The 27,143-nt window shown below is 38.9% G+C and overlaps 1 protein-coding gene and 1 non-coding gene across 3 annotated transcripts; one reads left to right on the top strand and one right to left on the bottom strand.

The window, feature by feature from the left end:
- The first annotated feature begins 781 nt into the window (after nt 1-781).
- Nucleotides 782-24,340, top strand: ap2b1 (adaptor related protein complex 2 subunit beta 1). 2 transcript variants are annotated; one of them, XM_046039132.1, is made up of 22 exons: nt 782-1,010; nt 3,265-3,319; nt 3,514-3,619; nt 4,307-4,442; nt 5,339-5,584; nt 7,958-8,148; nt 8,740-8,961; nt 9,660-9,780; nt 10,208-10,303; nt 10,632-10,747; nt 10,947-11,112; nt 11,871-11,969; nt 12,343-12,602; nt 12,983-13,175; nt 16,156-16,197; nt 17,432-17,584; nt 18,223-18,368; nt 18,581-18,710; nt 19,136-19,220; nt 19,552-19,638; nt 20,584-20,738; nt 22,040-24,340. In XM_046039132.1, exons 2-22 carry the CDS (start codon nt 3,283-3,285, stop codon nt 22,112-22,114), a joined length of 2,862 nt encoding a protein of 953 aa, XP_045895088.1. In that variant the 5' UTR covers nt 782-1,010; nt 3,265-3,282; the 3' UTR covers nt 22,115-24,340. The 2 variants fall into 2 exon arrangements, with proteins under 2 accessions (XP_045895088.1, XP_045895089.1); XM_046039133.1 differs by lacking the exon at nt 782-1,010 and having other exon boundaries at nt 3,291-3,318; nt 3,512-3,619.
- A 2,373-nt stretch (nt 24,341-26,713) lies between these two features.
- On the bottom strand, nt 26,714-26,802 carry trnay-gua. The gene is given in 2 exon segments: nt 26,714-26,749; nt 26,766-26,802. It is a non-coding gene; the product is annotated as a tRNA-Tyr (tRNA).
- Between the last annotated feature and the right edge of the window lie 341 nt (nt 26,803-27,143).

The raw sequence follows: 27,143 nt of genomic DNA, 5'->3' as shown, positions 1-27,143 counted from the left end.
GAACAATAACGACTATTGATTATTGATTATAGCCACTATCTGTTTTGTATTCGCAGTTAGGAGGCGTATATGTTTTGTGTACAGAAACTACTATACTGGTGTGTGGCAGGGATGGCATTGGCAGTGATTAAGTCCTGTTGTGGGTCAAAACGTTTCTACTGTGTTTTCAGGGTGTGAACTGTTTGGAGGTAAATACTGCCCGGGGAATAGCCACATGTCACTTGAGTATTCTAATATAGTGGCTTATAAATATTTTTACTTAAGTAAACAGCATTTTAGAGTATTTCTTCCACCACTGCAAATAAAATACCAAGGCCAAGAGGATCAAACAGACAGTTAATTGTGGCTAAAACATTGTCTTAGTTTATGTGCTGACCTCTGACAGTCAGGACATCTTCCCATCCAAGGCTTTCTCTCATGTTACATTCAGAACTATTGGAAATTGTGGGAGTGTAGCCACTCACGGCTGAGATCCGTTGTATTTTCATGGAAAACCTGCTGTGTGTACTATGTCCGGTGTTGTGCCGATAAACGATTCGAAGTATATATTTTATGAACGTCTAGGGTCATCAATAACCGCATTTGATCAATGTTTAGCAAATAGTCTAAAATGGACCGTAAGAGGTAGATGCATTATTCGGCAGAACAGATGTTGAGGGCAACCTGCCGAGATTTGCATCCACCTCTTCTCAGAATATATGAGCATGCAATTCTCGGCAGACATGCAGAACTCGGCACAACGCCAGTTCTTTGTGCACATATTTTCCATGCTATTCGCAGATCCAAACTATATAAACTCGAACAGCATACGTCTTCATACCATTGGATTTCTTGAATGTGTCACATCCATGTCTGAAGGTCTCAACACAATAGGGAAGTTGTCCAGTTTCCGATGACGGTGAACGTGCCATCACAATCCATATTCTCCATCTTCCTCCAACCAGGCAAGGGACCAACTTGCGTCTTGCACCCATCGTAAAAAAATTTCCCGCTGACCTACACTCAACCAGGTATTAAATATTTTACTGTTCAACATTGCTATACCGTTACTTCTATGTTTGCGTGATTTCGTGTCGATCAGTCAGCTGTGTAGCTCATCAATCACACAGCTAACGTTACGTTATCATAGCTCCTGTCAGCAGCAGTGATAACTGGGCCGCTAATCACGTTTCTGTTTTGATGTCACATTTAATGTTATACCATTACAAGTCACACCCCACCCCAAAGCTTGCTGGTGCAGGTTAACGTTACCCCATAGCTAGTTGGGGTTGTAACGTTAGTTGTAGTCGTTGTTAGCTCGCTAACGTTAGCTATCACCGCCCGTGATTAAACTGATGCTTTTAACGTTAGCATGGAGCAGGCTAACTATAACGTTAGCAAAGTGAATCTGCTGTTAACGTTATTTGAGTAAATTGAAGCTAACTTGGCAACACACATCACAATATTGGAGATGTCACGACTTATTTAGGGCTGTCTATAATTTAACTGCTAAAACTGTTACGTTATACTTAAAATACGAATTGTTTAGGATGTAACGTTAGCTAACGTTAGTTCTATGTACGTTGAGATAAGTTAAGTTGTTTGTAAGTTAACGTTACAGCAGCAGATGTAACGTCAGCTAACTTTATTTTACGCTAATGTATTGTGTAACGCAAGCTAGCTAGCACCTGTAATAAAATTGAAACACACCCTAAATGCTCACGCAAGCCAACTCTGCCAGAGGCAGTTTGAGTAACATGTCTGTGTAGCATCCCACAAACGTTAAATTACAAAACACCAGCGCCCTGTTGGAGTCATAATACCACCTCCTTTGGACATAACTTAGTTGACAAAAGCCAGTCTACTGTTAATTTAATAAATGTGTAAATATAAACAACCTGATATTGACCTACACTACATGGTCAAAAGTATGTGGAGACCTGAAGATTTCACCCATACATAATGGTTGAAAATGTCATTTCAGAACCATGGTCATTTATATGCTGCTATAACAGCATCCACTCTTCTTGGAAGGATTTTCACAATATTGTGGACCCTGCTTCTAGGGAGTAATTGCTCCTATTAGCCACAACAGCATCAGTGAGGTCATGAACTGAAAATGGGTGATAAGACCTGGCTCTGAGTTCAGTTCATCCCTAAATGTGTTGGATGGGGTTGAGGTGCAGGCCAGTCAGGTTCTTCCACACCAAACTGGGAAAACAATTTCTTAATGAACATTTGTTTGTGCACAGGGGCATTGTCATGTTGAAACTCCCCAAACTGTTGCCACAAAGTTGGAAGCACGCTTTACCATATCAGTGTATATTAAAGAGCAAGTTTGTGATGTGGTTGGCTCATGGAATGACTTACACAAATGAGCAGTAGCCTGGCACATTGAGTGAGTCTTCAGTGGAACATCTGCTTCAAAGTAACATTCAAATATAGTACTGACCCTAGTCAATCTCTTGAAAAGAGTTGAGGTTTGAATACTTTTCTGATTAATTAGCTTAATTAGCATTTTTACTTTAAAGTAACTTCTTATTCAGTGCTTTAGCGTTAAGGTACCTTGCCCAAACTATAATAAATAGAGCCAGACTATTATTCCATCACCACCTAACTGTACAGTTGGCCTTGTGCATTCAAGATCTCTTGGCATCTGCCAAACACAAATTGTTCTGTCAGACTGCCAGATAGCAAACACTGATTCATCTGGTGCATATTTCCCTCACTGTTTTGATGCAGTTTCAGTAAAAAGCTAAAATATCAATGGGAAACATCAGGTGTGTGTGTGTGTGTGTGACAGTTTTCATAGAAGGAGCATGTACTGTTGAGATCTATAGATTAATAAGAAAAGAGAGTGTATATAGGGAGTTGCAAATGTACAATCATCTGTATTTGAATATTAATGTATACTGGAAAATACAATCAACAATATCAAAAAAACAATATCAGTATTGTTGTCCAGTTTTCTATGTAGGACTGGATTCTATTCTGAATCCAATTTGAATCTGTATGTACTAATTGCAGATCATAATAACGTTAATGAAAAGGCCATTTCAGCCACATCAGATCATGTTGAAGGCAGCACAGATAAAAGACATGACTGACCTTCATGGAAATGGTGTGTGGTTTGATTATCATTAAGTCAAAGTCAGATCAGGGAGGGAGGAGAAAACAAACTGATATTGTATTAAGAAATTATGTATGTGGAATTGGGAATGGTTAAAGGGAATCATTAATTCAAATATTGCTAATGGCATTATGCAATGTATTTATTCTGTGCAGACTTAAGGACCCACCATCATGACGGACTCCAAATATTTCACAACAAACAAAAAAGGTGAGTGAGGACTGTCCTGTTATAAGTCATTTATAATTTGTCTAGTGAAGAATTTATTTAACCCTGAAACATACAGTTTCTTTTTATAAACACTGCAAGCTGCTTTAAGGTGGGAAAAATAATCTTAATTTGAACTGTCTGACTATATTCAAACAATGCTGCTGCTGATACTCAGTGTGTGATTCATCTTCCAGGGGAGATCTTTGAACTGAAGGCAGAGCTGAACAATGAGAAGAAGGAGAAGAGAAAAGAGGCAGTAAAAAAGGTCATTGCTGCCATGACTGTTGGCAAGGATGTCAGGTACACCAGAAAATTTTAACTCTGACATAAACCAGACGGTAAAATTATCAACTGTGCTTTGTCCAGCAAATAACATTATAATCATAGCACGAATTAATCTTAGAGAGGTCATATTATGTTTTTTGACTTTTTCCCTGTCATTATATTGTTTATCTTTTTTGTGCATGTAATAGGTTTGCAACGTGAAAAGTCCACCCATGAAATTTATGAAACATAATGTAACATGTAGCCATTGTGACCAGATCTTCATTTTATTCCACGGTTGTCCACCTACTTTGGGGACCGGTTCCTGGAATCGATTGTGATTGGGCAAGCAAAAAAAAAGAAAAAAACATGAACCAAAACGACACAAGGTTCTTAAAAGTGAAAAGTGAGGTGAACACAGTCAGTGGTGGAATTAGGAATGAGGAGAAAATGGCTTGTGGAGCATTTGGAGCTCATTTTCAGACCTTTGCAAATCTGGCCAATCGGGAAACTGTTTTGGACAAGTACACAAATGAGGAACCTTTTCAGATTATTGAGCTTTTCACCACTTAAAGACTGTCCAGACAACACATTGCAAGAGAGTATCCATTGGCCTATAGGGTGACATATTTCTGACATTGTTCACAATGTGAACACAAGATGAAAACTGCCTTGAAGCCGCAAACTGTAAACTCTAACTGAGTCATCTTGCTTTGCTGGCAGTTCTTTGTTCCCAGATGTGGTGAACTGCATGCAGACCGACAACCTGGAGCTGAAGAAGTTGGTCTACCTCTACTTAATGAACTACGCCAAGAGCCAGCCTGACATGGCCATCATGGCCGTCAACAGCTTTGTCAAGGCAAGGCCCTAAATTAATTAGATTTTTCAAATGTGTATATTACTGCCAGGATATCCAAAACTGTGAAAAAAAATGCTGTTTATATTTTACCTGTCCACACTCAAATGAGAAGGCAGCTTTTTTTAGATTCATCCATTCATTTCCCGAGAACTGAGCGTTTAAAAAAAAAAGAAAAAAAAAAAAAAAGCTTAGTTCTTGGGTAACAAAAAGATGGATTTTGAAATTTAGCTGGTGTAAAGTGGACATGACTGTGCCTCCCACAGTTTCCCTACACAGGGTTCCTACAGGTCAGAGAAATCTATGATATAATCTCCAATCAATCAGTTGATTGGCAGAAAATTGATAATAGATTAATGGATCCAGCTTCTTACCTGTGTGGATTTCTTGTTTTTCTTTGTCATATATGACAGTAAACTTCTGATATGAGTATTGAGTAGTTCACTATTTCATGACATTTTATGGATAAAATGCTCAATCGAGAAGATAACTGACAGATTAATAATGAAAATATTTGTTAGTTGCAGCCCTGATTGTCCTGCTGTTTGGATATCTGCTTTCTAGACAAGCAAAGTCATGAATTTCAAGTTACATTCTTTGGAGATGTCAGGAGTGTGGTAGTATGTACACTTTATATTGTTATTATTGAATATATAGAATATTTTTTAAAGCTGTTTTTTCCCCCCCTGTAAACCCATCAAGTCAAGCTGCAGTGGAAAACATATTGGTTACTACTGTCCGACATTAATCAGCTGAAAATGTGTGTTAAATACACAAAGGAAACATATAAGGTCTTAGAATGACTCTGACTTAGTCAAAGAAAGTTATTAGATTTCACTTTTGAAACTCAATAAAGTCTAATCCGATTTAAAAACTGCTTTTCTTGTCTTGCCCTCCAGGACTGTGAGGACCCCAACCCTCTGATCAGGGCTTTGGCCGTCCGCACCATGGGCTGCATCCGGGTGGACAAGATCACAGAGTACCTGTGTGAGCCGCTAAGGAAGTGCCTGAAGGATGAGGACCCATACGTGAGGAAGACGGCGGCTGTTTGTGTGGCTAAACTTCATGACATCAATGCCCAGATGGTGGAGGACCAGGGCTTCCTGGACTCCCTGAGAGATCTCATTGCTGACTCAAATCCCATGGTAGGTGTCAGTTCTTTTCAACTTGAGCTTTTTTTTGAGCATTTTCTTAGGTTTTTAATTAATGCCAAGACAGTCATGGGAACAGTTTAACTGAAATTGTAGCATATATGTCTGTTGTCCACTTATCAACAAATGCTAGAGCCCGACTGATATAGGATTTTTAAGTCCATTGCCGATTTTAAAATCCGATATACTCAATATATCGGCCGATATTCTTCTCCCCCCTTATTTTAAGAAACGCATGACATAAACAAAGATTATCCCTAATATTTGTTATGTTGAGACCATACCAAGATACCAAGACGTAATGCTGTATAAAAAAAAAAATGTTTTTTTTTGTTAGAAATAGTACTTTGAGCAAAAGTACAACAAAATATGTTTGATAAATAAGAGTCAAATGTATAATACTACAGAAAACATTTAAAAAATATCAGATTTGTTATAAATTATGGTGTACTATTACTAATGAACATTAAATTAAATAGTGTATGTATGTGGGGACCAGCAAAACAGAAACTATTAAAAATACCAATATACTACTACGACTACTAATAATAAGATATCAAATCTCATGTGACTGCTATAATATTAATGATAAACAGGGCTCCCCTGAAAAAAAATATAAAATATAGTTAATACCTTAAATATAATCTGCCACAATTACTACTTTCTTCTATGTAGCATATTCACATCTGGTTTATAGATAGATAACCTCTCATTTCAGACGTACCGACTGTAAGACAAGCGCCTCGCAGATATATTTAGAATACGTTAAACAATGTAGTTCATTGTTCACCGCTCATTAAAGTTAGCGCTCCTCTACTGATAAATGTGGCATTAGCCAGCTTTGTGGCTACTTTAGCAACAGGCAGCGTGAACTGCTGTTAAGTGATGTTTTGAGAATATTTACAAGTAATGAATTAGAGAGAAATAAGGGGACCATTAGCTAGAACTGTTTCAAAAATAAATTTACAATCATGTTTGTCAGCAGCGTAACCACCACTCACCTATCAAACACACTGCTCGGAGAGGAAGTGAAAAACGGAAGGGTTAGGAAGTCTGGTCTGGTAAGAGGGGAAGTGATGAGGCATCTTTTATTATTATTTAAGTCACGGAGTTTGACCTGACAAATGACTAACACACTGGGAACTCTTGCTGCTGCAGTGTTTTGAACACAGGAGCTGCAGCGTGCCCTCTAGTGGGCAAACTATGCAACACTCATGACATGAGCGAAGGATCTGACTCTCTGTTTATCTTTTTTAATAGTCATATCGGCTGTTATAAACGCCGATGCAGATGTATCTGCAAGTAGCTTATATCAGCCGATAACATCTGCTAAACGATAAATCGGTCAGGCTCCGTATATGTTGTATATCACTAGCTAGATACAAGTTTTACCCAATACGGCTTGTGCCGAGCTTAAATAAGAATAAAGCAAGAAATGGACCAGATCGACTCTTATTTTAACATTAGTAGATCTGTGTTCATATACTTTACTGCGGTTAAAATGCTGGATTTCTTATAATACTTGTAATTTGTCTGTGAATTTTGAGTTTGCCAATCATCCAGATTGTGGTAACAGTGTAAAAGTAAATCAATGAGCATTTGAACTAAAATGCATAAATCATAGCATTTTTAGATGACAGGTCAATGTATAGCTTTAAACGTGTTATCATTTTTAAAATCAGCATGGGGCTCCTCTGCTTGCATATGCGGTGAGTTTCAGTTTCCTTCTCGCTGACCACCAGAGACTGTATGTAATACCTATATGCAGCTTTGATGCTCACACAGAATTCCTTGAACCACAGTCACATATGTACCTCATTCTCACACATCCCCAACTGCATATATGTATGATTGGCTCATTTGTCTGTATATTTTTGCAATTTCAAAATTCAAAAGCTTTTTATTCCTCGACTTTGCGTTGTGCTGCTCTACTTAATTAATGCAAAGCGAACTTACGATGTGATCGTTCCATCAGTCACTAACGGATCGTGATCAGTTTAGTTACTATTCGACAACAGAAGTAGAGTAGCTTCACTCATTAAACACACAACCTTTACTCTGTAATGCAGTACCTCTGCTCTTTTTGCCTGAAGATTATTATTTTTAATACAAATTTTAAAAAGGTTAAGTTATAAAAGTAAGTAGTATATTCTGTTGAATAATTATCTTTTCCTCCACTAAAATAAATAATTCATGTGAGAATTGTCTCCATCATTTAAAGATACATTTTAACCAATTGCATAATTTTAAAAGTGTGACCCTTAAAGGTATGTTGATTTACAGTGAAGTTGATGAAATCCAAATGGAGTTATAGCCACAGAGTTACCCTGTTTAAAGTTCTCCTAACATAACACCTCTGTCCTTTAGGTTGTGGCCAATGCAGTTGCTGCCCTGTCCGAGATTAGCGAGTCTCACCCCAACAGCAACCTGCTGGACCTCAATCCCCAGAACATCAACAAGCTGCTGACGGCCCTCAACGAGTGCACAGAGTGGGGACAGATCTTCATCCTGGACTGCTTGTCCAACTACAACCCCAAGGATGAGCGCGAGGCCCAAAGGTAGACGAAAGAGACGACTGCTGGTTGCTGTTCTCCCTGCGGAGAATTTAATAATATTTTATTTAACAGCTACTTAGGTTGTTATATTAGTCAGTGTGAGCCACTCTGCTTATTGATTTATTTTAGTTTAATTAAACAAGGACACAGGAGTGCTATATGCAGCTTCAGATTTTTTCTTTACAAAAGATTCACTTTGTTAGGGAACTTATGGAAAAGCTTGATACTGTAGATAATAAGGTGTAATTATGTTGTGTTTGGGAAACTAGGAGGAGCTGAAAAAAATATAGATTTCGTTTCTTTTTTTAAAGATTTTTTAGGAATTTAATGCCCATATTAGATAGCACCAGTAGAGAGAAGACAGAGAGATGCAACTAAAGTCCCCAGCTAGACTCGAACTAGGGATGCTGTGGTTCATGGTCAGCATCTTAACCCATAAACAGGAAGATGCCCCAAAAACATGCATAAGAAGTAGTATTACGTAACCACTACACCACTCTTCCTTTTTTAAATGATGACTCACTTTATTCAGGATTAATGTTCCCTTCATTTTCATTACTGACTCACCTGTCCCTCCCTCCCTCCCATTCAAAGCATCTGTGAGCGTGTTACTCCCCGGTTGTCTCACGCCAACTCAGCCGTGGTGCTGTCAGCAGTCAAGGTGCTGATGAAGTTCTTGGAGCTGCTGCCCAAGGACTCAGACTACTACAACACGTTGCTGAAGAAGTTATCCCCACCACTGGTCACCTTGCTCTCTGGAGAGCCTGAGGTCCAGTATGTGGCCCTGAGGAACATCAATCTCATTGTCCAGAAAAGGTGTGCTGGATTTTCCCCTGCAGCAAATTTCATATCGCTACTACCCATTATATACTGTGTTGGTTTAAATACTTTTTTAAATACTTTTATTTGAATTATATTTGAAGAAAAATGTAGGGATATATGCCATTTTAACATGTTTTAAACATTATGTGTGAATGAAACTACAATAAGTAATTAAAAATAAAAAATCACATTTGAAACAGTTAGTAGACAAGACGTAGTAAAAAAGAAATCATCATTGCCCAGTGGATTCAGCTGTTTGGTGATTTCCTGAGGTTACAACTAAATAACATCTCTGAAATTTGGCATTCCTTTAATATATGTTTTTGTGAAATATTCACACATGCTCAAGCATTTTTCTCTGACTGCGCATGTTTTGCTACCACCTTCTAACTGATATTTATTTAGTATATTGGGCTTGGTCAGCAGACACGTAGGTAGGAATTTGTAACCCTAGCAGCATGAGGGTAACCCATAATACAACGCTCTCTTACAGTATGAGCCGGTAGTGGCCCCATTTAAAAAGAATATCTGCCGTTTGTGAATGTGTAAATGTCCTCAAATAGAATATTACTCCCTGTTTTTCAGATGTAGTTCATAGTGAGTACAATCACACCCAAATTCCTCTGATCCTCTCGTTTCTTCTGGATCAGGTCTTCCCACAGTCTAATGTGTAATGATCTGCTTGTCTGCAGGCCTGAGATCCTGAAGCAGGAGATCAAGGTGTTCTTCGTCAAGTACAACGACCCTATCTATGTGAAACTGGAGAAGCTGGACATCATGATCCGCTTGGCCTCTCAGGCCAACATTGCCCAGGTACCTTATATGAAACACAAATACTTTCTTTAACAATTATGGTTTGTAGCAACAAATGTTCTTTCTAGGTATCTGCATAGAGGATGTATTTTTCATGTGTGATTGGATGGAGTGAAATATATTGAATTTCAGTATGGTATTTGGCCTTTTAGGACTCAAAAAAACCAATATTTGTTTTCAGTATTGTGCTTTTTGTATATGCAGTAAGTTTTGTATATGCATTAAGGTGAACTAGATTAATATATTAACTGTTTGTTCAAATCATGTTGTCCATTGTTAATAAAAGGTCAAGCTAAAATGCATCATTTTGACAGACTGGAACAAAATCAATGGAATTTAATCACAACTAAAAATAAACTGGTAAATATGTGTGTGGAGTTGTATTGTGCACACATACAGTATATTTCACTGCACTTTTCACTTTTAGGTGCTGGCTGAACTGAAGGAATACGCCACGGAGGTGGATGTTGACTTTGTACGCAAGGCTGTACGAGCCATTGGACGCTGTGCCATCAAAGTGGAGGTAAGAAATGCTCATATTGCCGAACTCTACCCTCAAGTCTTCTCATGTGTGTTACACAAGAATTTTTATTCACTTAAGCAACGGTTGTAGCTTCAACTTTTATAATCCATCTTAATTGCATGCAACAGAAATCTGACCGAATCTGTTTAGCAGTTTAGTTTATTAATTTTCTCACCTCATTCCGATTTGGTGTAATTCAAATTGTTCTGTATTTAGCGATACTTCGGGCCACTGCAAACAAATGTAAGCGATAAGTTGCTTTATGAGTTATTATGACCTTTTCCCCTGAGTATTGGTGACATGGTGCCTTTGTTCTGTTCCTCTCTAGCAATCAGCTGAGCGCTGTGTCAGCACCCTGCTGGACCTGATCCAGACCAAGGTCAACTACGTGGTTCAGGAGGCTATTGTAGTCATCAGAGACATCTTCCGCAAGTACCCCAACAAGTATGTTTCCCACTGAACTTTTCAGAGTTGCGTAACAAATAACCACAATTAACTAACAGTCCTTTGACAAAACATTGTTAGTTGACATAGTCCATCCATGGGTGTCTCTAATCGCTATATTTAGTATACATTGTACATTGAAGATGTAAGCTGCTTGTAAAGCTTCAGTCTGACTGCAGAATTTACTGGTGTTTTTCAGGTATGAAAGCATCATTGCCACACTGTGTGAGAATCTGGACTCTCTGGACGAGCCTGATGCTCGTGCTGCCATGATCTGGATTGTTGGCGAGTACGCAGAGAGGATCGACAACGCCGACGAGTTGCTGGAGAGCTTCCTCGAAGGCTTCCATGATGAGAGCACCCAGGTGGGTTCATCAAAAATAAAAGCACATGGCAGGTTTTTCACTGGCAATTAACTGAGGTGCACTTGAATTTTGTACATACAGAATCTTAAACATCAAGTTCACCAAGTTACTCTGTTTTGGAAATTCCACAGCTGTCCTAAAAGGCTCATTTTGTAGCGGTATATGTTTTACACAGATTTAAAATATATTGTAGTGTATATATTATAGTTTTGACAGCTTATCCAATATAATACATCCATCTTCTGAGTTCGTATTGAAAGGATGAGATTTAGGAAGACCAGATGATTGGGGTTGTCTTGACGAGGCAAGAGACACGAGCAGTCAGACTTTCAGACAGGTTGTAAATAATCCAACAGTTTAGCCAGATTATTATTATTATTATTATTATTAAATATATTATGGTAATAAGTAGTAGGGTTGGTCAAAGTTGAACAAAGGTGGTCTGTAAACTGGCATTTTTTTAAAACCATGCCCAGAATGCAACCTACCAGTACCAGTGACATAAACCATTTCTGTCCTTGTTGAGCAAACATTGGAGCAGTGGATTTTCTGTGTACATTGTTGTTGATTCTGTAAGCTGTCAGCTGTTTCTATGTGGATCCAACAAGGCCTTCATGGCAACCGTAACAGTGTGGACATGATCACGCTTTGCCTTGTTTGGCTATTTCTGTACTTATTTCAACTTTCCACCGTGAGGATAAAAAATTGATTTTGAGTGGCTTTGACCATAATATAACCATGTGTGCTTTGATTTACAGGTGCAGCTCACTCTGCTGACTGCCATCGTAAAGCTGTTCCTTAAGAAGCCATCAGAGACTCAGGAGTTGGTGCAGCAGGTGCTCAGTCTGGCCACTCAGGTGAATGTTGTCTTTTATTCTGAAAGAAATGCATGTTGCACTGAGTCCGATTCTGATTTTGATGATTTATTTCTTCACTGCTGGATTATGTTGCCATTTTTCTGCTCTTACGCAGTCCTGTAAATATCTGGGGTTTGTTTTTGCTCAGCTCATACAGTCTGACATCTGAAAGGCATCACTTTCTGTTACATATCAAAGTATTGTTTACTATTTTTATACAATTGACAATTGCTTGTTTAGTTAAGTTGGACCTCTGTTAGCTACCATCATAGTAACAGCTGATCCAACTGGGGTCCGCATGATCTAATTCTAACCCTAAATAAATGCAATGGGAAACTTTTCAGCACATGATGAACTCTCTGCTCCTCTGCAGGACTCTGACAACCCTGATCTGCGTGACAGGGGCTATATTTATTGGCGCCTGTTGTCCACTGACCCAGTGACAGCCAAGGAGGTGGTGTTGTCAGAAAAGCCCCTGATCTCAGAGGAGACGGACCTCATTGAGCCCACCCTCCTGGACGAGCTCATCTGCCACATTGGCTCCCTGGCTTCAGTCTATCACAAACCCCCCAGTGCGTTTGTTGAGGGCAGCCACGGAGTCCACCGGAAACACCTTCCTGTGCAGCACAGCAGGTCAGACACACTGTGCACATCGTGGTGGACCCACATTTCAGCTTTTCTGCTGGCAGTTGTGTGCCCTTTGATTATACTTGCATGACTCTGACACTGATAATACACAGAGCAACTTTTAGAGCAATCGTGCAGGGCAACGTTGCCATCAATCGTAATGAGTAAAGCTTACTATTGTAATCTCCTTCCCCCACCACTCTTCCACCTGCCCCGCACCGCCGCTATCCGTTCAAAACATAGTCAGGTTGCCCAGCAACATTGCTCAAAAAGTTGCCCCGTGTATCATCAGCTTTTGAATTTAAGTTTTTACCACATTTGTGTTGGTGATGGATTTCTGCAAATACTTTCCCTTACCAGTACTACTGTTTCTTTTCCAATGACAGCATTGATACAGGCGAGAGCCCAGTGAGCAGTGGGCCGGCAGCTGCCATGGACCAGCCACATGTAATTCCCAGTCAGGGTGACCTGCTGGGTGATCTGCTGAACCTGGACCTGGGCCCTCCAGTCAATGTGCCCCAGGTCTCCTCCATGCAGATGGGTGCAGTGGACCTTCTGGGAGGAGGCCTGGACAGCTTGGTGAGCTTGAAATCACACAAACACATTCATTTTGCTATAGAGTGCAGGAATTGGCTAAACTTTGCTGAAGACCCAATCAGCTTTCTATGCTTCCTTGTTTTTTGTACCAATGCGTCTGCTTACCTTGAATAATGGTTTGGCATGAGGAGTACAAAGGATAATAAGTTTATTACAGCCACTCACCCCACAAAATCTCTACAGCTGTAATTAACACACATTTATATCTGTCGCTTGACATACACACATCATTTCTAAATCCCCATTCAGCATTTTTTAAATAAAAATAAAAATGTCAATTTGTGACCCAGTTTTACATATTTCAGGCATTCAAACTCCTCACCTTTCGGCAAAATTCACCGTTTTGAAACCAAAATGTGTCACCTACGTGTGTTGCGCAGATAAGATGAGAAAATATTTTGTTGCAAGAGGTCGTCGGTCAGTTATGGTTATATCTACTCTCCACTCTAGCGTGAGCTTTGCAAATTTACAGCTACATATGCCTAACCAATCGTCTCGCCTACTGGCTAAACGTGACAGCCAATCAGAGGCAGAGTAGGGTGGGTCTTTTTTCAAGTCCGCTACACTGCAGAGTCTGACAGCTGAACATGTTAGGCCGTTACTGCTGAAACGGTCGGAAAGCAAGCCTGATGTAAGACATAAGTAAACTAGCTTTCAATATTAACTGTTCTGTCAGATACAGTAATGTTAACAATTTTATAATTTAGCCTGCTTTTATTAACCATTAATGTTAGCTAAGGTAATTGTATATTTATGGAGACCAGAGGCAGAACAGTAGGCTACATGTAAGGAAGGCTAAAGTCAACAGGAGAAAAATGTGTCGATATTGGTGTTGTTTACACTGGGGACATGTACCCACCACTTTTCTGAATAGCTTGCAACAAGAAATGTTAAATAATGAATGAAAAGGATTTGAGAAAGTTAATTTGCACTTATTCATTTATTTAACTTAAGAACAAAAATCAAGCTACTAATTATAAAATGACCCCAAAACATGCAGCACCTGTCAGTAACTGTAACAAATTCTTGACAGTTTCTTTTTCCATTCTCTTATATTTTTGGATTTTCAATTGTCGCCTGCCACCTGAATTTTGTTTACATAAATCAAAACATTGGGGCAAACAATTTCACCAGAATGCAGGAAATTAAATGTTTAATGCTCAAAATTTTCAGGGGGAAGTACCCCCAGACTGCCCCAACTCATAGATTTCAGCATCAAGTTTTTTATCTATAAAGTAGTGTTAAACTATCTTCTTGTCTTGTTCTTGTGACACCAATATTGTGTATCATCTCCTCTTGTGAGCTCAGTATCGTCATAGCCCTAATCTGAGCCCTTAAGTCCCCAACGCTTTTCAACACAAAGTGTGGCCGTTGCATGTCCGTATCTTTCTCTTGTTGCAGTACAAAATTGCAAGTTATCCATACAAACATATAAGCTTAAACAGACCCCTCTGACACCGTCTCTGTGTGTTTATCTGCTTGTGTATTCTTCTCACCTTTTTTACCAGTTTGCATGCCTGATATTTAAATCCCTCACTAGGAACCAGTGAGTTTAACAGACAGAGTAGGGAAGTTAGAAAAGTACTAGTTTACTGGTCCTGATTATTTGCGAGGCTGGTCCACGGTCAACACAAGCTGATAAAATTGTGTGATGCTGACTCACAGGCAGCCATCAAATAAAAGAGGAGAGAGCCTATGCAGTCTGTTTTTAAAAAAAAATATCTATAGTCTATAAATCAGCAGTTGGGCAAAAGTTCCTCTTTTATCCCTAAGAAAGTGGCATATTCTGAAATATTGGCTTGCGTGTACTTAGCTCCATTAAAAACAACCCATAGACTCTAACCATGAATGGAAAGATCATTCAACACTTTTATCATAAAATAGCAAATTTCTTATTTTTGCCAATGAAATAGCGCAGATGTTTTCTTGGGGTTACAATGTTCATGCAGGTATGCTTTTATGTGTGTATTTAAATTGTTAAATAATGTTTTTTGCCCTTGCTGCATGAGTTGTAATGCAACATAAACTTCAAAGATAAATTTAGTACATTAACATATTAATAAACACTAGGGCTGTCCCCGACTAAGGATTTACATAGTTGAATCAGAATCATCAAGTCCTGCCTATAGTCGAATCATGTGTGTTTTTGTGCGCGGCAATTTCTCTCTCTCTCTCTCTCGAAAAACTATAATATTCTTTGTGTGGTTCATAAATTGTGATAAATTATCTGAAAGTCCCGCGAGGTGCGGACAACTCTGCACAACACTGGTGAAGCTGTGGCTCCATCTCTTCAGCAAGTGTTCCTCCTGCCACTACGCACATTCACGCTACGCCTACACATGCGCACTGACGACCCAGGGGTAGGGTTACAATTTTGGATTTATTTACGCACGTTAAAAACATTTATTGGAATTTTTTTTTCTTTTAACATGTTTATTTACAACATTAAACGTTGAAATGTATATTGTAATATGCTGTATATTAACTTATTGGGAGAAAACTGGTAGTTCTATGTAAAATCAGACTTTGAGCTTCCCAATATCTTCAAAATGGCATGATCCTTGTGTCGTTGTGAAGCTTCGACTGTGAGATTGACAGTCGAATCAGGTTCCGCCCATCGATGCATCGAATCTTCGACTATTTGGGGTCAGCCCTAATAAACACAATTATTTTTTCCATCAAAAATCTCTGTCAGTTGCTGTATTTTTCCTATGTTAATAGTCACTTTTCCATTTCTCCAAGCCGCTGGAATAACTGGACTTCTTGATAATATTCTTGCAGATTTTAATATCTTTTTTTAATGTCTAACATACCATGCAGAGTTGCTACTTTCCCAGAAGGTGAGGGCACCTCTTAATAGTTTGCAGCTGCTAAAAAGTCTTTGTCTCTGTCTTTGTTTGTGTGTTCGATCTGTCTATGATGTTTGGATGCTGACTTTGGGGGCCTCTCTTCTCTCCTGTAGCTGGGGGGAGACCTGGGCGGAGGTGTTGGGGGAAGTCCAGCTGTAAGTCCAGCCCTTCTGTTTGGCTGTCTACCTGTTTGCATGCTCTCTAATTAAACCCACCACACTCTCAAACCAGCTTCTTCAAGTTTTCACCACGTTTTTTAAACCTGGCTTCTCTGTCTTACACTCATACATTTTCAGTTAGAAGACCACACGGATGTTTTGCATGTTTTAGCCCATTTTCTGGCTGAAAAGAACCATCCGACAAGTTTCACTAGCAGTCATCTTTGTTTAGATAGGCCTTGTATGAACGTGCTTTAGTTTGAAAGTTTTATCCTTCGCTTGGACTTAAAGATAAATCTTTTGTACACCTGAATGGAGAAGCTGCTGGTTCAAAAGTATTTTCTCCCAACTTGCCATTTGTAACAATCCTGGACAGTAGGTTTACGTTGTGGCTACCAGTTTTAATTATTTAAACTCTGAGAAATCACATTTTTTTCCCCTTCATCTTGTCATGGCTATGGCTCTAAAGACTTTACTGATGAGCCTCGGTCATAGTTGCTATGTAGTAGAAGCTAGTGAGAGCTGCGAATCAGAGCCGTAGAAAATTCAAAATGAACGGTATTTTCCACACCTATTCCAGAACTTATCTGAAAAGGCTGAATCGATTGTGGATTCAATGGTTTTTTTTTTGTTTGTTTTTTTATTTATTTTTTTAAACCTGAGCTTGCAAGATGTTTTTCCGAACAAAGTTAGTTACTACTTTTCGTGTATATTTGCATTGTCAACTCTAGACTCAACTAGAAAGTATTTAAGTGTACCATAGTAGATAGTTTTTTTTGCGCTTTTTCCCCCCAACATATTTGGTTACTTACTACTATTATTACTTGAAATTTGCTTGAGTTAAATATCCAACACAATGAACTTAATGTCAGCTTTTGTTATTTTTGCAAGTGCTGACTGAAAAGGCTGCAGTCATAACCTTCAAAAATCTAAAACAAAATGGTATGATCATTATAGCTTTGTAATAAATGGGCTAAAACACACAAAACCACAGGTTGTTCACACTTTTTTTCATAAAGACTTTGGTAAATCAAATAATCAAATTTACACATTCAAATGTTTTTTTCCACATAAACACTGGAGAGTTTTATTAATTGTTTCTTCCTCTGGCATAACTTCAGCCTGTCTGTGTGATTCTCTTTGTAGATTTATAGAAAATTGTCAAGTTGCCAATGATGTTTACTAAAATTACAATTACTTAGATTGTGTGTTTTTGTTGTGATCGCTTTAGGTGGGACAGAACTTCATCCCCTCATCTGTCCCCAGTACTTTTGCTCCGTCACCTACACCAGCGCCTCCAGCTGTCAGCAGCGGCCTCAACGACTTGTTTGAGCTTTCCACAGGCATGGCCATTACCACTGGGGGCTATGTAGCCCCAAAAGCAGTGAGTTATTTTATACTTTTTCAAAATCGCTACTAATTTCAGTCTAATTTCCTGAGCTGTAATATAATGTAATCATTTCACTGTTCAGGATTCACTTTTGCATAACGTAACACTACAGCAGTAGTATGTGGTGAGTCAATAAAAAGACATTTACTAGTTGTTTCATTGTTGTTTGAGTATATTGTGGACCAGACTGAGTTGTGTTTTATACAGTAATAATATGAGACTTAAAGACTGACATTAAAACTTTGACTTAAAACTCCGGAAAGATGACGGTGACAATAATGTTGTCCTGTGTTGTGATGATTCAAAGGTAGAATATGGTGTTATACTGTTACTGTTAGTTAAGTCATTTTTCCAGGCGTGTACACTTGCATGTATTTGGTTGTCCTTCACAGTTTGCAGTATTGCATTGTGATGTAGCAGAAGTTTTATTTTATATTTTTTATTGCTGGAAAAGCATTTTTGTGGTGGCATTGACATCAATGGGGTGACTGCATTTTTTTCACGCAGTGCTAATGTCTGAACACTTTCATGGAAATGTGAGACCTTTCATGGTCAGGCAATGTACCTACATGTAGTTAAAAAAACTACTATTAGCATCTATAGAATTAATTAAACTGGTACCTTTTCACCAGGTTTGGCTGCCTGCAGTGAAAGCTAAGGGACTGGAGATCTCTGGCACCTTCTCTCGCCGCCAGGGTCACATGTACATGGACATGACCTTCACAAACAAGGCCCTGCAGCACATGACCGACTTCGCTGTCCAGTTCAACAAGAACAGGTCAGTGAGATGAGTCGCTGTGTTCAGCTACAACATAATTACCCTGAAGTTAAATCATCATCACTCTGAAACAATAAAGCTGCTGTATTAGACTGATTTTGTTTTAGCTCGTACCTCATAAATTGACAACTAAGTGCATATATTGTAATTTAATACTGGAACTGAATGTCACAGATGTTTAATTTTTTTGTTGGTTTGTTTCCTACATGTAGTTTTGGGATGATCCCTACCAGTCCTTTGCCCATTCACACTCCGCTGATGCCCAGCCAGAGTATTGAGGTCTCTTTGCCGATCAACACCGTTGGGCCAGTCATGAAAATGGACCCACTTAATAATCTGCAGGTACAGAAGCACTCGCTCATCAGACATCTGAAAACACAATTAAAAGGTACAGAAAAAAATTTGCTGTTTATTCCTTTCAAAATAGGTGGAGGTGAAGGAAGGTACAGAGTACTTAAAGGGAGATTAAGTGATTCTGCAGAAGGATTGTTGATATTTGAACTCTGCTGCCAAACAAATACGCCCCAGTGTTTCCCCTACCATGTTTTCCCTACTCTACTGTTCGAATTTACAAAGCAGTTTTTGTGCGAAGTGGACAGAGACATTGATATGAAATTTAAGCATTGCTTTTGACGATAATTTACAGCTCGGCGCATCTCAGCCTTACAAAACAAGCATGACGAGAACAAGGAGCGTTGGAACACTGCTTGTTATACCCAATTCATCTAATGTCAAACCCACGTTCTCTTTTGTTTATTTGTACACAGGTGGCTGTGAAGAACAGCATCGATGTCTTCTACTTCAGCGTACTTATCCCTCTCAACATATTCTTTGTTGAAGATGGAAAAATGGGTATGATTGTTACAACATCACATTTCTTCACACGCTTACATCAGTGGTAAATAATATCTTTCACAACCACTGAAGCAGGAATAAAATATTAACTGGAAAATACATATTTATTCATATAGTTCTCACATTGGTTTATAAAATATATATACTGTAGAGTTTAAGACTCTAAGCACCAAGTAAGTACTAAGCACCATAAGCAAAAAGAATGGCCATTATTTTCTTATGTATTTATCAACCAGCCAATAATGTGTAGTGATTCTCTGTGTGGAAATGAATTCTCAGCTCCCACATCATGTTGATAAGTTTGTTTTGGGATTTTTTCCTTCTTCAGAGCGACAGGTGTTCCTGGCTACCTGGAAAGACATCCCCAATGAGAATGAGCTACAGTACCAGATAAAGGAGTGCCACCTAAATGCAGGTAAACATGTTCGTGAATAAATTTCCCTCAGTCATGTAGCATTTTTGTTTTTTTTAATGTCTTGTTCTTTTAAAACAGATTTGATTATGATGAGTTTGCCAAGGCAGCAAGCCTGCACAAAGATGACGGGCTAAAGACAACAGGAGACAACATAAAGCAATAGAAAGTTCCTCGCTGGCAAAACATGACATTATTTATCAATCAGAGTGGCTTTACTAAACATGTGGTTGAGTGGGCAACACATTTAGAGCTCGGTGGTCTTCCTCATGCAGCATTGATAATTCTGAATTTAGGACAGAAATGTTCACCCTACACTGCTACAACGAACCCATTGTCCACTTTTGATCCCACAGCAGTCTTCAGCTTGACGTTGAAAACAAATATGCTCATCCCAGCACTGGCCTCAGTATCACTTTAAGGAAATGTCATCAGAAATCACGTCTGGACTGACAACCATCCAAAGATCTTACCCTTTTGTCTGTTTTCTTTTTCCACCCACATGCCTCTCTTGGGATACTTCAACATTTCTTCTACCTTTGTACCTAAAGGACTGTTTCAACTTCTTTACTTTTAGAAGTTGCCCATAATTGTGCCACTATTATCCTGGCAACAGGAAGGCTAATAACCCACGGTGGTTTTTCTTATCATGGTCTAGTGTTGTAGAATACCTCGTCTGAAGGGTGCCAGTCACACTTCATTAAAATCCTCATAGAGCTAATTTACCATAAGCCCTTTGCCAGCTGTAGAGTTTGCATTATGTCATGTGCATTAGTGTTAGCGCCTATAGTTATGACGGTTCCAGTAGTGATTACAGCCGTGTGTGTGTGTGTGTGTGTGTGTGTGTGTGTGTGTGTGTTTCATGTCGTTTCTTTTTGTTCAGTAATTAGACGGTAGCACCAAGTGGCATGGTGTGTTACTTACTTGCCCTTGATTCTGGTATTGCAGACACAGTATCAGGGAAGCTACAGAATAACAACATCTACACCATCGCCAAGAGAAATGTAGAAGGCCAGGATATGCTCTACCAGTCCCTCAAGCTAACCAATGGCATCTGGATCTTGGCTGAGCTCCGCATTCAGCCTGGCAACCCCAACTACACGGTACAGTATTCAACAATCAGTTTTTACTATGACAGCCTTCAGCTGTGCTTTGTTTGTTTGATGTTCAATTATTTGCACATAGTTTGTGGGAAAACAACCAGCCATTAATGTGTAGTGATTCTGTGTTTGGCCTCATAATATTATATTCCAGGTGACACAAGGTTTACTGCAGACCTCTGTCAGTTGGTTAGAAAGGGATCATTGATCATGTTTAATACGTTTGTAGCTGTTTCACACATTGTGTTTGTTGTGATTTATAATTATAAGAAATCATACAATAGTACCCAACACTAGTGTGTGTCTGTTATTGTGAACTCTACCAAAGTATTTTGAAAATTTTAGTCTGTGGCCATCAGTGTTGGATAAACACTAACTGTCTATAATTATCAATAGGAAAACTACCCAAAGGCTGTTAGTTAGTTAGTGGTTGTGTGTGGGGTGGGGAAGTACTTTTGTGTCGTAGATGTAGGTGTGTCTCTGTGATAAAGTAGGTATTTAGATTTTCTATGCATATATTTTATATTTGAGGACTTTTTCATGTAAAATAGATTTTAATCCTCAAAATGTCTCATGTTTCATCCAAAATCCAAAGACATTCAGTTGACAGTGATATAAAAGCAGCAAATCTTCAGATTGAAGAGGGGGATCCAGATTCTGAAGCATTTTATTTATTATTTTTCTTCCAATTGACTAATTGGTTCAGCTTTAATTCCGTGTTACGTGAAAGTAGAAATACTATAGTAACCACTATGCATCAGCCTGTAATAATTGTTTCTACGCTAAGCAATAAGTAATCCAGAGCAATGATCAATTTTATTCAATTTGGTAACTACCTAAAAATGCTGCAGTTTACTCACTCCATTTTTGTGTTGAATGAATGGCAAATCCAAAATGCATCCTCTCATAACTTTTTGGATGATTTGCTGTCGTGATTATCTGTTTGGAATGACTTGCAAATTTTCTCCATTTTGTGTTGACAAAGAGAATCAAGTCCCTTTTTTACTGATAGGAAAACAAGGCGAGCACTAGATCAGAGTGACATTTCACAAACGCTCACAGGAGTAAAATGTGCAGTCTGATGCAAACTTAGTATCATTTTGAATGAAATATTGACATTTTTCTCTCATTCAGCTATTCAATTGTGCGATAGCCTTCATGACTATGCATTCATCAGCTGTGCAGTCTAAGTAATTTAAAGACAGAATTGACTTTTATCTTAAAACAGCGTCTTTTCGATAGTATGTATGAGTGAAGGTGTCTCCCGTTGTAAGTAACTCTCTGTCCTCTCTTCGTTTCCACAGCTGTCTCTCAAATGTCGGGCCCCTGAGGTTTCTCAGTACGTCTATCAGATGTACGATGCTGTGCTGAAGAATTGACCTGCTCTAACACTTAGCAACTCTGCTTCATCCTCACAACAAACCGCAGTCATTCATCATTTTTTGCTAACTGCCAAAACAAGGGAATCCAAACAGTAAATGATAAATACTAAATCTTTTTTGGAATATTGGGTGTATTTTTCCTCAGAGATCAACAAGGCAAATGTCAGTTAATACAAATGTGTTCTGCTGTGATCACCATACTGTAGTTCTGTATATTGTACTGAAGTTATAGTACTAACACTGTTGATGTTTCCTTTATTTTGGCAGTTGAAAGCATGATTACAACTCCCCATTTCGATTTTTGCCTCCCAGTAAAAACATGTCTACCATTCCATCCTTAACTTAGTGTCTTAATGTTGTAAAGATGTGACTGAAGGTAAAACTGTTTATTTGTACTGTGTGGCTCACACTTTATTTTTGATACTTGCTTTGCTTCAGTTGTACCCTCATAATAATACCAGTTTTGTTCCTATTGCCATTAATGTGCATGTGAAGAGTCAAAGCCAACACTGTGTTTGTCAGAAGCTACTACTCTCTGTCCTACAGTAGATTTGCCTCCTGGAGGTCAAATACCGTTTCTTGAGACAACGTTGAATTGACAAATATACATAACGTTGAGCAGCATATGTGTTGCAGTTATTCCTGTCATGACTTTTAACAAGGCTGCTTGTTTTTAATAGGATTACTTACTGTGTGTGTGTGTGTGTGTGTGTGTGTGTGTGTGTCATTTGGTTAGAAACATAACTTCTTCCACTGTAAGTATGAAACATTTTACAGCAATGGAAAAACTTAATGTGACATGTTGGAAGAGATGTGCTAAATCCTGGTAAAATTTCATTGCTGCTTCCCACCGCAGGTGATACAGGTCCAGTATTTGATCTTTCCATAAGCCTTCAGCACATTCTGTCTTTACTAACACTCCACCCTTTTCACCTCAGCTTCGTGTAAATGGCTTGGGAATATTTTTAAGCTTTTTCTTTTTGGTGTTTTTAATGGTCAAATAAAAAAAAAAACATAAAGACAGTTGGCGGGGATACAATGGGGAATAGTAAAAACAAAAAGAAAAGAAATATTTAGGCCATGTGAAGAAACTTCAATTGACCTGGAATAATAGATCACAATTTTACTTAATTAAAAAATCAAAAATACATCCAGTTTAGTGAGTTGTCTGCAGGCTGTGTAAGTGGAGGGATGCAAACCGCCAGTAGAACAGACTTGTCAAGAAGCTTCTGATTAGCAAGTGCAGTATATTAAATTCTCGGGCAAAATTGCCAGGCAGCCATTATTTTCAACTTGAAAGTTTCTGTTCGTTGGATTTGAACAACTATACAAACCCACAGCAACTACTGTTTGTGTTAACACACCAGGGCCACTCCTTTTCGTTCTCTGCAACCACAGTTGTACACGGCTTTTCACACCTACATTGTCATTCCTATTTATTGTGCATCTACCTCTGCTTGTTTCCTTTTTAACTGGCTTTATTGTTGCAATAGCTTCAATTCTGTAATGTGCTTTAAATGTTTCCACCGTTTTCTTTTAATACTAGTGCTGCTTTTGTAATCTTAATGCCATTGTTGTCAAGCGAGCTAAATGTGTGGCAGGTCAGCCAAACCGATCTCACAAGACCAAGCATCCACGCAAATGAAATGAAAGCCTATGTTTGAGTACCCCGGTGTCAATATAACCTTCAAATGTTGGCGTTGTTTGTGCTATTGTACATTGGGGCACATACGCCCTAAGACCCAGAGTTGCTCTAGTACAGTGTATTTCAGTGATGGTGTAGTTTGTGTAGCTAATACATAAAAATGTTTTGGTATTCCCCTGAAAATGAAATGAAGCTTTGCCTCTTATCTATTCAAAAGTGAAGGCTTTTTCGACGTATCAGTTGTATTGGTGACACTATTTTCCCTCATGGTAATGTAAAAATATGTTTATGAGCCTGCATGAGCCCACTGTCAATTTTATCCTTTTTAATTTTACTCCTCTCCCAACCTCATGTCTCTGCTTTAGAGCAATTTTTTTTTTTTTTACGCAGCATTGTCTCAAGCACTCCCACAAATAGAAGTATATACAAAATGGTTTCCAATAAAACTGAATCTATAGAGAGAGCTACCGCAGCATGGTATGAAATGGAATATTTCTATCATCATTGCTGTAACCCTGTTGTAAATGATTTGTTATTGTCACAGTACCACATCTTATGTCAATAAATTGTCAAACACATGATGCATCACTGTGTGTTCAGATGTCCGGTATGCAAAAAACAGAGTGGACTTGAGAGAGGGGTCACACTTCAGTGGAATGTGAAGGGACAAACCTACACCACACACGCACATAACCAAGGGCCAGTATCACAAAACAAGATTAGTAGCTTAACTCGACTTTTGTGTTGTCACAATGCTGACTAGGATAACTCTGGTGATATTTTTCTTGTTTTAGATAAATCCATGTGAAGACCAAAACAAACAGCCTTTTGTGAGTCCAACTGTTGCACTGGGTGGCGTGCTCCTTCATTAACATGAACAATCGCCATAGTTTATTTTAAGTCAATCTTGCTGTTTTACAGCTTGCTCATCAGTTGGAACCGACATAAACATAAATTACCTCCTTCGAGCCGGAATTAAACAGGCGACCTAAGGATTACAGACATTTTGAACCTAAAGTCCTCCGCTCTACCAACTAAGCTATCGCAGGGAACGAAATAGGGATGAAGACAGCCAGTTACATGGACATGAACATGACAAACACCCAACTGTAATATATACGAAGCAAAGAAACCCATCTCGGCCTCTCATCTTGTCAGTCAGAGCCGACACAAACATAACCTCCAGAACAGCCAACTGTATTATACTATTAACACGCTTGATTAAAACTGGTACACACATGACTAAAGTCATACATACCTGCTTGAAATAACTGCAGAAGAACTATACAGATTTAGCAGAACTTGCCTTTGTGTTTAACCTGATATCGCCAGATGTGGACATGCTAAGCTTGTCTGAACATACGAAGCAAAGAAACCCATCTCAGCCTTTTATCTTACGTCCTTCGAGCCGGAATTCAACCAGCGACCTAAGGATTACTGACATTATGAACCTACAGTCCTCCAATCTACCAACTGAGCTATCAAAGGGAACAAAGCAAGGATGAAGACAGCCAGTTACATGGACATGACAAACACCCAACTGTATTTCACTATTCACGTTTGATTAAAACTGGTACACACATGACTAAAGTCATACATACCTGCTTGATATAATTGCAGATGAACTGCACAGATTTAGCAGAACTTGTCTTTGTGTTTTACCTGATATCGCTGGAACATACGAAGCAAAGAAACCCATCTCAGCTTTTTATCTCGTCAGTCGGAGCCGACACAAACATAAATCACCTCCTTCGAGCCCGAGACCTAAGGATTACCGACATTATGAACCTAAAGTCCTCCGCTCTACCAACTAAAAGATCGAAGGGAACGAAATACCTTGCTTGAAATAATTGCAGAAGAACTACACAGATTTAGCAGATTTAGCATAAACCCATCTCGGCCTCTTATCTCGTCAGTCGGAGCCGACACAAACATAAGTCACCTCCTGAACATCAAACTGTATTACACTATTCACACGCTTGATTAAAACTGGTACACACATGACTAAAGTCATACATACCTGCTTGAAATAATTGCAGAAGAACTACACAGATTTAGCAGAACTTGTCTTTGTGTTTTACCTGATATCGGTGGATGTGGACACGCTAAGCTTGTCTGAACATATGAAGCAAAGAAACCTATCTCAGCTTTTTATCTCGTCAGTCGGAACCGACACAAACATAAATCACCTCCTTCGAGCCGGAATTCAACCAGCGACCTAAGGATTACTGACATTATGAACCTAAGCTTGTCTGAACATACGAAGCAAAGAAACCCATCTCAGGTTTTGATCTCGTCAGTCGGAGCCGACACAAACATAAATCACCGTCTTCGAGCCCGAGACCTAAGGATTACCGACATTATGAACCTAAAGTCCTCCGCTCTACCAACTGAGCTATCGAAGGGAACAAAATAAGGATGAAGACATCCAGTTTCATGGACATGACCATGACAAACACCCAACTGTATTACACTATTCACGCTTGATTAAAACTGGTACACACATGTCTAAAGTCATACATACCTGCTTGAAATAATTGCAGATTAACTACACAGATTTAGCAGAACTTGCCTTTGTGTTTTACCTGATATCGCTGGATGTAGACATGCTAAGCTTGTCTGAACATACGAAGCAAATGTTCAGAAAGAAACCCATCTCGGCCTCTTATCTCGTCAGTCGGAGCCGACACAAACATAAGTCACCTCCTGAACATCAAACTGTATTACACTATTCACACGCTTGATTAAAACTGGTACACACATGACTAAAGTCATACATACCTGCTTGAAATAACTGCAGAAGAACTACACAGATTTAGCAGAACTTGCCTTTGTGTTTTACCTGATATCGGTGGATGTGGACACGCTAAGCTTGTCTGAACATACGAAGCAAAGAAACCTATCTCAGCTTTTTATCTCGTCAGTCGGAACCGACACAAATATAAATCACCTCCTTCGAGCCGGAATTCAACCAGCGACCTAAGGATTACTGACATTATGAACCTACAGTCCTCCGCTCTACCAACTGAGCTATCGAAGGGAACGAAATAAGGATGAAGACATCCAGTTTCATGGACATGACCATGACAAACACCCAACTGTATTTCACTATTCACACGCTTGATTAAAACTGGTACACACATGTCTAAAGTCATACATACCTGCTTGAAATAACTGCAGAAGAACTACACAGATTTAGCAGAACTTGCCTTTGTGTTTTACCTGATATCGCTGGATGTGGACATGCTAGTCTGAACATACGAAGCAAATGTTCAGAAAGAAACCCATCTCGGCCTCTTATCTCGTCAGTCGGAGCCGACACAAACATAAATCACCTCCAGAACATCCAACTGTATTATACTATTTACATGCTTGATTAAA

This window comes from Micropterus dolomieu, linkage group LG23 (genome assembly GCF_021292245.1).
Source record: "Micropterus dolomieu isolate WLL.071019.BEF.003 ecotype Adirondacks linkage group LG23, ASM2129224v1, whole genome shotgun sequence".
NCBI lineage: Eukaryota > Metazoa > Chordata > Actinopteri > Centrarchiformes > Centrarchidae > Micropterus > Micropterus dolomieu.
The sequence above is the reverse complement of the archived record's forward strand: the minus strand, read 5'-3'. Positions and strand labels throughout refer to the sequence as shown.

What these genes read in the sequence shown, in the direction of transcription:
- ap2b1 (XM_046039132.1), top strand. Translation starts at nt 3,283, where the DNA reads ATGACGGACTCCAAATATTTCACAACAAACAAAAAAG. An exon ending in TTGCTGACTCAAATCCCATG is followed by an intron (nt 5,585 to 7,957) that starts GTAGGTGTCAGT and finishes TCTGTCCTTTAG; the next exon opens with GTTGTGGCCAATGCAGTTGC. An exon ending in GGAGTGCCACCTAAATGCAG is followed by an intron (nt 19,639 to 20,583) that starts GTAAACATGTTC and finishes CTGGTATTGCAG; the next exon opens with ACACAGTATCAGGGAAGCTA.